The sequence below is a fragment of the Coccomyxa subellipsoidea genome (genome assembly GCF_000258705.1).
Source record: "Coccomyxa subellipsoidea C-169, whole genome shotgun sequence".
NCBI lineage: Eukaryota > Viridiplantae > Chlorophyta > Trebouxiophyceae > Coccomyxaceae > Coccomyxa > Coccomyxa subellipsoidea.
This window is the reverse complement of record NW_005178041.1, coordinates 3,488,929-3,499,800: the sequence shown is the minus strand read 5'-3', so window position 1 is coordinate 3,499,800 and position 10,872 is coordinate 3,488,929. Positions and strand designations below refer to the sequence as shown.

The window sequence follows — 10,872 nt, the reverse complement described above, 5'->3', positions numbered from 1 at the left end:
CTGGGTGGAACGACACCTTGTTGTGATGCCGCACATCGGTGCAGGAGCTTTCAAGCCTGCGCTACCCTGCATCTTGAAGTGCATTTATCACAAAGTTGTGCTGTACAGATCGCCACATATTTGCTATGAGGCCCTGAAGGTTTATCGAGTCCCGGCCAACGGCTTCCCACTCTTTCCTTAATAAGTGCAAGATGGAGAGTTCTCGACTAACAGCCGATCAACGGATCGTCTTAGTGATGTCATGCATAGAGAGAACCGGTTAAATTAACAACTGGGAAATATTGAAGAGGACTGCAAAGAGAATTTTGGAATTTCCAGGCTGGAAATTCCAGCTTCTCAGCGGAAGGAAGCTTTACATAACCCCCAAAAGGACATTGCATGATTGTGCCTGGAGAGCGCGCCTCCTTCCACAAATATATCCACGCTAATTCAAGTTGGTCAGATCAACTTGTCACAGTCAAGCAAAAGGAAAGTGCCATGGCAGACAGAACGTATCAGGTGGTCATCTGGGGAGGGACTGGATTCGTAGGCAAGCTTGTTGCGGAGCACATTGCTCGTGACTATGCGGTGCGCACCTAATGTACCAACAGCAGTATTACGTGCATGCGATGCTTCAATCGTATAGTGTCCAAGGATTGATAGCGGTCCATCCTTTGGATGGCACTGCTGCTTTTTGCACTAAACAATAGAGCCAGGCATCCACTACGCAGGATGTGGCAATATCGTTTGAGAAATAGTAGGAAAGTGGGAGAGCGAGGATCTCAGGACTTTGCTGATGTTGGGTCTTGCAGGGCAAATTCAGGTGGGCCATGGCCGCGAGGAACAAGGCCAAGCTGGAGGGTGTCCGGAATGAGCTCGTCAAGGTGAATCAGGACCTCGAGGTATGAGCCTTACATGCCAATCCAACTCGTCCCATCTTGTGGTGCACCTGACTAGCTGGACCCACACTCCTGGCAACCGGCATGAATGCTGAGCAATGTGTGACACATGCAGAACATCCCGCTGCTGATCGCCGACACAAAGGACCAAGCGTCAATAGACGACGTGGTGAAGCAGGCCAAGGTGGTCATTGCGTGCGCTGGGCCCTACGCCCAACTGGGCACCCCAGTCGTGGACGCCTGTGTCCGCCTCGGCACACATTATGTGGACATCACAGGTGCAAATTGCTCTCCTTCCATTGTACACAGCAATGCACAGCATAGTGTGAGTTGAGGTATACGCTGTGAGCAACCTGTGGCCATGATACATGCGAAGAAGGTCATGTTTTGCTGCCTTTTTGGCACATGCAACCGCAGCTGTTGCTTTTCCTGCGATTGCCGGGAGTGGCCAGGCATGAATGTGTCTCGTGCACGGCAAAGCGACTGCAATTTACAATGGCTCAGCCGTATATGACGCTGTAATATGGTGGGTCGTGGCAGTCACAGAGCTGACCGCATCTGCATGGCGTGCACCTTGCACGGCATGCCAGTTACATATTGGACATCAAGCCTTTGCTTCTGCTGTGAACTTGGTAGGCCATGGGTCATTGGAACTGACCGCATCTGCGTGCTGCACCGCAGGAGAGGTGCCGTGGGTGGCGCGCACGATCAAGAAGTACCACGCACAGGCATTTGCCAACAGGGTGAAGATCGTACACATGTGCGGCTTCGACAGCATCCCCTCCGACCTGGGCGCGCACCTGGTTGCCACCACCATCGAGAAGCAGTACCACAGGTGCTGGCCAATCACTCCCTCGGCAGATTTGCATTCATTGTACTTTAGGACAATGTTGGGACAATGCAGGAGCAATGAACACCAAGTGATTATACTGCACTGACAATCCACGTGGGTGTCTTTGCTACTGTGGGGTAAGCTGCTCAGTATTCTGCTCGACTGTTCAAGCCTGCGCTGTCCATTGCTTTGAGACTGACAAGTCTGCCCATCAAATGCCTTGCCCATGAGTGCAGGTCTATAGATGATGTCTCTTGACCGTGCGGGGGCTTTAATCATTGCACATAGATTAACTCTGCTCAACCGTCTTTTGACAGTGGCGACAGGACTGAGTGCACCCAGATCAGCTCTGCCTTGAGCATGGTGTCTCTCAAAAACAACAGCGTGCTTGAAAAAGGTGCATTGCTGCTGCGCAGGAAGACAGCGAAGGTGCGGGTGCTGCAGGGCAAGGCGGCTGGTGCAGTCAGTGGTGGGACACTAGCCTCCCTCATGGGCGCCATCTTTGAGGAGACCCCTGAAGAGCTGAAGCTGTCTGCCGACCCGTACGCTCTCAACCCCCCTGAAGCCCACAGGTGAGACCCCTTCCTAGTGCTCTCATCCCCCCTGAAGCCCACGATAGGGATCGCTAGTTGTTCAGACCACCTGCATGTGCTTGTGTGGACATTGGCTTGTGAAGATACTGCCAATGCACCGTATTCCTGACTCCTACAGGATCCTACCCACCCATTTGTAGATTGAGATTCAGGCTTGAGGACTTTTGCTCCAGGAGGTGAATTTCTGACTGCAGTATCACAATCTCTCTAGGGGTTGAGGTATTGGACCAGATCTCACAGGTCATGATTAAATTTTCCGTGGGTGCACTGCAGGGGCCCAGACAAGGGCGACTTCTGGGGTCCGGCCTATGACAAGCTGGGGCGCGCGTGGACGATGCCGTTTGTGATGCAGGCCATAAACACGCGCGTCGTCCGCCGCAGCAACGCCCTCCTCGGCAACGCCTACGGTGCGCGCCCCCCGACATTCACCCTTGCCCTTTACTGCCGGGGGATCTATATCTAACCCAACAGAATCAGAAGATCTCAGATTTGGGTGCAAGTCAATGCTGCATATGCGCTAAAAGGCAATGTTCAGGCTGTTCACTTTGACCTGATTAGCATGTTGTCGCTACATCTGTTCCTGGCCATTGAAAAGAAGTTCCTCCCCTTCAGAGGGCTCTGCTTGGATCAACTGTTGGGCATGATCTGCAGTCATCAGGTGTCCTTGTCAAAAAGCTGACAAGGGCCCCGGGGCAGATATATACCTCCAGCGTTTCAAACACGGCTGTGCGTGGATGCGCAGGGGAGAACTTCTCATTCACAGAGGCGATGGAGGTGCCGAATGTCTTTGCAGCATATCTGGGCTCCTTTGCGCTGGTGATGGCGTACCTGGTCATCAGCGTTCCCTTCCTTCGCCCGTTGGTCATGCGGCTGCTGCCCAAGCCCGGCGAGGGGCCCAGCAAGAAGCAGCAGGTGGAAGGGTTCTGGTGCGTCCCCTGGTTTCTACCCTTAAAATAGAGGTCTTCCTTGCTGCAGCCCCTTCTTTGAGTGACCATCATCATCGTTGCCAATATGGCAACATGGAGGTACATACCCACAGGGCATGTTGCCATACTGGCAAAAATTGTACTGCAAGCTTCCTTTAGGGACGCAGACACATGGAGGCATGAAATGTCTTGTGCGATGCCTATTACACAGCTTATCTAAAGGAGTTTCGCTTGATGTACGCCCCTCTTGTGGTGTCTTTTCTCCAATTCCTTCCATCACGGCTCCATGAATGTTCCTCGGACACAAACACATGTCGCCATCATGGCAGGAATCGTGGAGCAGGCCAGATGAGACAGGACGCAGTCGAGCGACTTTTTGCTTTTTCTCTTGCTGTTGTCATCTTGTACGAGATGGTGATGCGGGGTGGCATACTTATAGAGCACCACTGCTCAAACCAGCACAAAGCGGCTGCCGCACGCAGGGCTTCTCTACTGTGCATTTCATGGAAATTCATTCCTCCTTCTGCCCTCTCTTTGAAGCTCTTGAATTCTGCGAGGAGCATTCTGAGGGAGGTCTCTCCTTCAGGAATGCGCGGGCGATCGGCGTTTCAGAGGCGCTGGTCGGTGAGGAGCCGGTGAAGGTGGTGGCCACGCTGGGCGGGCACAGAGATCCCGGCTACTGGGAGACTTCGCGCATGCTCCTGGAGTCAGCCCTCTGCCTGGCGCAGCAGGTATGGCGGAACATGTTACCAAATCCATATGATGGGTGCAAGTTCTGCCAATGCCCTGTCTCGCAACACTCAATGCCTGCAATGCCCATTTGCCAAGGCAGGGCTGGCCTTACATTTCTGCTGTGCATGCTGGAAGAAAGTACAGGTTCTAGAGGTCACTTAATCTAATTAAGTGACCACTCCCTTGCTTTCTGTGATTAAGTTGATTGCACAAAGCAAGGGAGTGACGTTTAAACTGTCGTCCTGTCATTGTCCTCAGAAGAAGGATACCTGTGCCAGTGCACCTGTTGTTGTTTCCCCACACATCATTCTGCAGCAGTGCTGGGTGAGAAAGCAATGCTTCAGGCAAGCAAATTGTCAGGGTCGAGGCTGGCGGCTATTCACCCGTCAGTGATGTGTGGAGTTCGTGCTTCTCCGTGCACAGCTGGATGGGTGTGAGAGGGGTGGTTGTGTGTTAACAGGAGGAGGAGTTGAAGAAGGCTGGCAAGCTGCAAGGGGGAGTGCTGACGCCAGCCTCAGCCATGGGCATGCTGCTGATAGACCGCCTGAACAAGGCAGGCATGACCTTCAAGATCGAGAGCAGCTCTGCTGCAGTCGTGAGTGAGGAATGATACCTGGCATGCAGCCGTCCGCATGCTCCAGTCAGATATTAGGATATAAGAGAACAATTCAGCATAATTTGTCTCGAGCGATTGCATCATGTCCTCATCACAGATATGATGAACATTTTGTGTGATCAGTGTGTGAGCTCGAGCTCGAGCAGCTTTAAGCTCAACTTGAAGGCGACTTAGCACCAGCAGCACGTGTCTGCAAGATATGCAGAGAGAGCACAAATGCATGTGCATGCGGCACTCAATTCTTGCTTTCCTCGTCCAACGTCCGCTTGCAAATCCTGACACAATTAATGCAGAAATCAAGGCTTCTTGAAAGTGCATGAGGATGGGCCCCCCCGCTCTTTGACAGCCTATAGGTAGCTAGCTAGTAGGTGACTCACCAGGTAGTCGGACACAGCTCTTCTCATCAGAAACATAATTACAGGTTGAACCCAGAAAAGCAAAGTAACCTCAATCGAAATTGCGAAGATGGTGCAGACAACAGGGCTGGCGCTTCAGCCTAAAATAAGCAAAGACCTTGTCTTCTCTCGCTCTGTCAGGCACGATTGGAGGCTTCTGGAGGTCGATGAGCGGATGCTTCAGGAGTTTATCGATTCTGGGTAAGATGGTGCTTCTGAGGAGCGGCAATTCTCAGGATGTGTTGCTTGGAGTTGTTTAATGAAACTTCATCTTGATATGCTCTTTATATGTATCTTACCAGTACAGCACGTTGTTGGATCAATCACAGATATTGGATGGCCTGTACACATGTTCCCTGCAAATCATCTGCTATTTGTTCATGCAGCTGGCGATATTCACAAATGCTGATGCAGGGTCACCATCAAGGGTTCACCAGACGAGGAGGCGGTGCTATGCACAAGGAAAGGCACCTATGCTGTCAAACACGTGGACACAACCAATTCACTGTTTCTTGTCCCGCCAGCAAAGGAAGGCGGCAGCGAGAAAGTGACAGTGTCTGCAACAGCAGTTGCCCACTTGGAGTTGGTCCTCACAGCCCCACGCTTCAATGCCTTGGACAGAATTCTCCAGGCATGCATCCTGCTCCTCTCCTTTTGCGACCAAGGAAGACCCAGCAGAGTATACCGTAGTGACATCTTGTGTGCCACTCTTCAACACCGGCATGTGAAGGATTCTGCTGATGCATGCATGGCTTCCTTGTGCAGAAAACACAGATCAGAGGAGAGGATGACGAGGAAGAGGAGGGCAGTGCAGCGGCAGCTTCCACCAGTGGCAGGGGTGAAGTGCAGCCACACACATTCCCCGAGCTCCTCGAGACGGTGCAGGCAAGTCAACCTGCTCTCTCATGTCGACGCATCATATGGCGCTGTGAAGGGTGTTAGGAGAGATCCCACAGCCCTCACAGCTGCACGCGTCATGCCCTTCAACTTCTCCATGATTGCACCTGTAGAGCAGGTGCTCTGCAGGTGCAAAGAAAGCTTAAGTGGGATGAGACATCAATTGATGGGATGGTGTATGTGTGCGCTCAGGCGAGCGCAGCAGAGCTGAGGGCGGCGCTGCAGCAGAGGGGGGCGCTGGAGCTGGAGGGAAGCTGGCGAGTCATCTCTCCCTGCCACCTGGCAGCCCTGCTGGAGGTTCTGCTGCTGTCCGTAGCGCAGCACGGCTGGCGCCATGACGCAATACCGGTGCAGGAGGCCTGCTCTGCGATGCAGGCTGATGGCTTCGACCCCAGGTGATGCCTGCTTCAACCATTTTCAGCTGTGCAACCTTTCCTAGACTTGGTACCAAATGCCTTTCTGGAGCTTTGGGCATTTTTGGGTATCCATCACGGAGCACGGCATGATGCATGCTCTGCTCGCCTGCTCCGGCGCTAGCGTAGCACATGTCTGGTAGTGCAGAATGGACATTTAGCTGCGATGGAGAATTGCGCCTTGGGTGAGCATACAACACTGCTGCTTCTTTGACAGAAGGCAGGCAGATACGAGAGCAGCTTTTGATCTGGAGCGAGGTTTTTGTGGTGGCGTGTCTTGGACTGTCTGGTTCTCATAATCAACGGGATGTGCAAAACACGGCACGCAGGGTTGTGGAGCACTGTATAAGGCTGCACAGCACCCTGGATGCTGCTGCCACACAGATGCCGGCCTCTGTCTCGCTTGACAGACAGAAGGTGAGTCTTGAATGCTCCCTCATACTTCTAGCCACTTCTCTCTTCTAATGTCCCTCCCATTTTCCCATGCTTGGCATGCCCATGCCATCACTCTTACACCCTACATCAATTTTCAAGCTTGGTGTTTTTGTAAGCAACCAGGATGGTGCGCACAAGGACCTTGTCTCAAGTCTGGCGAGTCATCTCTATAGCTCCATTGTTCATCAATCCGTGAGGTTGCCCTCGCTCTGAATCCCCAAAGCCAAAAGTGGTTGCTTTCTATTTTATTTTGGGCAGGCTACTGCTTTCGGGCTCTGTAGTATTCGCCCAAGTACTAAATAGTAGAGCAAGTACAGGGGCTGTAGACAGCTGTGATGTGTCCCTGTGCAGGTGTGCCTGCATTTCGCGCGCAAGCTGCTGCCACAGCAGGAGCGCTGGCCGCTGAACAGCTTCCTTGAAGACTGGCAATCCTTCGTCCCGGAGGTAACCTGGAAATGCAGACGAATTTGGCATTTCAAAACAGAGTGTTTATCTGTCACGCCAGCCATGTAAGGACACCTCAGCTTTGTTGGGAACTCCACACTCTCTGGGCCACGTCAACCTGCACACACAGGAGGCCGATGCAGGTGCTAAAGCAAGCAATCCTATTTCTCGCCTCAAGTTTGGATTCGTTGTTTTCAAGTGCAAAGTCAAACGCAGGGCATGGCGGTGGACCTGAGCATGCTGAGGGGCGAGGCATTGAGAGAGGAAATCGGCGGAGAGGATATGTTGCGCCACTTGCCGGCCGCGGCGATGCCGACCGACCCGGCCGCACGCTTCGCGGCGCTGTTTGCCGTAAAGCCGCGATGGGAGCTGCCGGACCTAGAGCCGTACCTGGCCGACCTGCAGGTGCGCGCATGCTCCCGGCACTTGGCGCTTGGATGACTAAAGCACCATCCTTGTGTACCAGCTCCTAGCCGAGGGATTGTGCTGTCCAAGACGAGGTTGGAGCACAGGGGAGGCGCATGATGCATGCCACTATGCGTGGGCCGCGTATGGGGCCACAGAGACTGCAGTGACTGCCTCATCTGGAACAGCTCAGCAACAATAGTTACACACGTTTGGATTATGTATAGCACTGAAAGGGTATGGTGAAGGAGCACAAGCAATATTTATGACGGTCATGAGCAGCTGGAAGCTGTCGCAAAGTGTATGAGTCACTATGAGGACAGTAGCAGCTTGCCAGGGGCATGGCCTGGGCACCATAATCTGGCTCATGATTTCTGCATCATGACATGTCTACCTCTGCAGGCATGTGGTCTGTGGGTACAGAGAGCGCTCACTGCGCTGCCGTTCCTTGCAGGTGCCGGGCCGCTCAGCGGAGTTCCTGCTGCTGACATATGCGCGTGCCAGCCAGGACAGCCCATCTGCGCCGCTCGTCTACAGTGCGCGCTAGCTGCATGTGCCAGATTGGACGAAGCCAAAGAAGCCAAGGGTGTCCTTGGCAAGTATCAACATTGCTACATGGATAAGTCTGTTTCTGCCGGGGAATGAGAAGAAGCAACAATGCCATCAGCTGAGAGTCATGCTCAACCAGCTGCACAGATATGGTGGGCATATGTGCAAAGCATCAATCTTTGCCCTCTATCCTTTTTTTATTATAATATGACCTCTGCATACCGTACTATTTTGGGCAAGGTTTATCTTTTGCCAGGTCCACTTGGCAGTATGCACCGCCACTTACTTATGACAACCCCTTGCCTGTCCAATTATTGCATTGCAGTGCTGATTCTCTTATTATTAGGAACAAAAAATCCCCCATTGTTGCAGGTTCATTTATTGCAGCCTCACCTTGCCACTGCCTCAGGCAGGGCCTCTGGCAGGGCCTCTGGCAGGAATAGCGCGCTAGCATGTAATCATAAGACTCTATTTAAGTTGCAAAAATGCAGGCAGATCGATCAGTTGGCCAACGTATTAGGTGTTTTACTTGCTGTCTTTATGAAAATTCTGATAAAAGCACAAAATACCATTCCTCTCGATCCTCTAGCTCTACAGGGACCCCGCTGACCCTTTCCAAGTCATCAAATGAGTTGACCTCAGCGGGCGGAAGCTCCTCCTTCTTCTGCAGCGTCTCTTTACTGCAGAACTTCAAACAGACTAGATGGATCTGTGCTGCAGTAATGCGGTCCCTGAATGACCTCATTGCCCTGTGCTCCTGGCGTTGGAGTTATCAACTGGGGCAAAATTCCCGCAGATAAAGAGTTTGTCCTCCCGGGACACATCCTCCAGGCCGCCAAAGTAGTTTACATCGCAGACAGCGCGCCCAAAGTCCATTTCCAGTACTGTACGCACATCTTGTAACCCATCCATTATAAGGGTGTTGTGCAGCACACTCGATTCTCCCACATCTAGGCAGCACAGCTCGCCCTGTCACACAAACATTTACGAAGTCTTCAGCACCTGCACAAAATTTCAGCCCTTCCTGAAAGGCTGGTAAGTTTACTTAAGGTTTTGGCAGGATGCATGCATGGCACTGTTACAAAGGCAGCCTGTGTCGAGCATACAAAGGACATCCCAGCTCATTGGGAACTGGAAAGAAAGGTGCGATGATGAAACAGAGCAGATCAGCCAGGAATGAGGGCGAATGCTCAGGTAGCGCATAGATAGAGAAGTTCCGGGGAGATTCTGACCTGGTAGTATATAAGGTTCCTGAAGTCCATTTCCCTCTCGCTATATTCCAGGGGGCTGCCACGCTGGCAGTAGCCCAGATTGTAAGGGAACGCCTCACACTCGCGTGGGTACTCCTTTGCATGGAACAGCAGCCCCACACCCCTGTCCTTGGGGGTGAAGAAGCAGTGTGCATGGAATAAATCCCATCGCGTCAGCTCTATCTGCACACCACCCTCCACATCAGCAGCAAAACAAACAGAGTCCTGTACAGTCTAGTTCATTGCGCACAATATAATATATTACTACAACACGCTTTTCCTGCCAAGAGGCAAGGTGCGCCCTGCAGACAAGCTGCAGTTTCATGCTGCCGCAACCCTACCCCTTGTTGGACTTTCCAGATCCAAGCAAGACCCAATCAACCGTGGGCACAGTGCTCAGTATTTACAGCGCACATACAGCATGCCATCTGTGCACCGCGCGACGAGACAGCCTAGACATCCACAGGGTATCTGGCACGTCTGAGCAGTAAAGGCTCTGTCTCTGCTGAATTGATGAGCTTCAGGGCTCCACAAGCAAGGAGCAAGGTGGAGGGAGGTAGTCACCGGTGGCAATGACACCGCAAGAGTTCCCTCCACAATGCCTTGGAACAGGTCCGCCATGAGGGTGTTCATTTGAGTTTCCTCCTTGAAGCGGCGCCCGACAGGGTATGATGTCAGCTGGCAGCGCTGATCTGCACGCGCAGATGTCATCCCCTCAACATCCTCAGGACAGTCACAGGCAGGAAGAAGACAGAGAGTAGTGCGGGAACTGCAGGGAGCCTGGGAGAAGCTGTAGGGAGCCTGCCTTTGGCACCAGAGACGTTCGGGACTGGGTAAACTTTGTCATCCAGAGCTCTGCGTATGGCAGCAGTGCCTGATCGTCTCACGTTCTCTGCAAGCCGGTCCCAAATCCGTGTGTCCACCTTCGGCATGGGGAGCGCGTGCATGCTGCCCCTCAACTGGTGTTCCTGTGATGTGTATTGCAGGCCTCGGTCATGAAGAGGCACGAGAAAAGCATAAAAACGCATAGGATGCATTTGAACTGCGTGGTTTGACGCAAAAAGAAGGAATCAAGAGGAGATTGAACCTCACCAGATCTTTGTCCTTCAGAGACTGGCCAGACATGATAGTCAAGATGTTACTGGCCGTCTGCTGCCTCGTTGATGATGATGGTGGTCCCTGAACTGATGCTGTCAGACATCTGATCTGCAAGGATGCCCGCTGAATTTTGGTCCTGGACAATGTCTGGATGGGCCCTCTGAGCACTGTTGCCCCATGCAGCCGAACGGTCACCGCAAGTCGGGTGTGCCACGCCATGTCCTTGATTGTGTTACGAAGCACTCTGGCGATCCGCTAAGGCACATAATCCCTAGATCAAAGATAGATCAGGTAGCACTGTGTCACACGCAGCACCTTGAGAATTGATACAGAAGTTCCAAAACAAACTCCAAGCAATGGAAAGTACAGGCGTGGTTGGCCGGCCTAATCACCAATGAAGACAACACTC

General features: G+C 52.6%; 3 protein-coding genes across 3 annotated transcripts; 2 read left to right on the top strand and 1 right to left on the bottom strand.

Annotated features, from left to right (window-relative positions):
- Positions 1-477: 477 nt before the first annotated feature.
- COCSUDRAFT_52500 (saccharopine dehydrogenase) lies at positions 478-4,739 on the top strand (the record flags this gene model as incomplete). The annotated part of the gene is made up of 9 exons (XM_005651428.1): positions 478-567; positions 792-881; positions 994-1,156; positions 1,560-1,713; positions 2,127-2,282; positions 2,577-2,710; positions 3,046-3,229; positions 3,816-3,960; positions 4,422-4,739. The coding sequence occupies 9 exons, from the start codon at positions 478-480 to the stop codon at positions 4,569-4,571; spliced, it is 1,266 nt and encodes a 421-aa protein (XP_005651485.1). The 3' UTR covers positions 4,572-4,739.
- Positions 4,740-7,377: 2,638 nt separating this feature from the next.
- On the top strand, positions 7,378-8,588 carry COCSUDRAFT_32309 (hypothetical protein; the record flags this gene model as incomplete). Its single annotated transcript, XM_005651427.1, has 2 exons — positions 7,378-7,566; positions 8,021-8,588. 2 exons carry the CDS (start codon positions 7,381-7,383, stop codon positions 8,111-8,113), a joined length of 279 nt encoding a protein of 92 aa, XP_005651484.1. The 3' UTR covers positions 8,114-8,588.
- A 268-nt stretch (positions 8,589-8,856) lies between these two features.
- COCSUDRAFT_59437 (hypothetical protein) lies at positions 8,857-10,076 on the bottom strand (the record flags this gene model as incomplete). Its single annotated transcript, XM_005651426.1, has 3 exons — positions 8,857-9,084; positions 9,348-9,548; positions 9,930-10,076. 3 exons carry the CDS (start codon positions 10,074-10,076, stop codon positions 8,857-8,859), a joined length of 576 nt encoding a protein of 191 aa, XP_005651483.1.
- Positions 10,077-10,872: the final 796 nt, after the last annotated feature.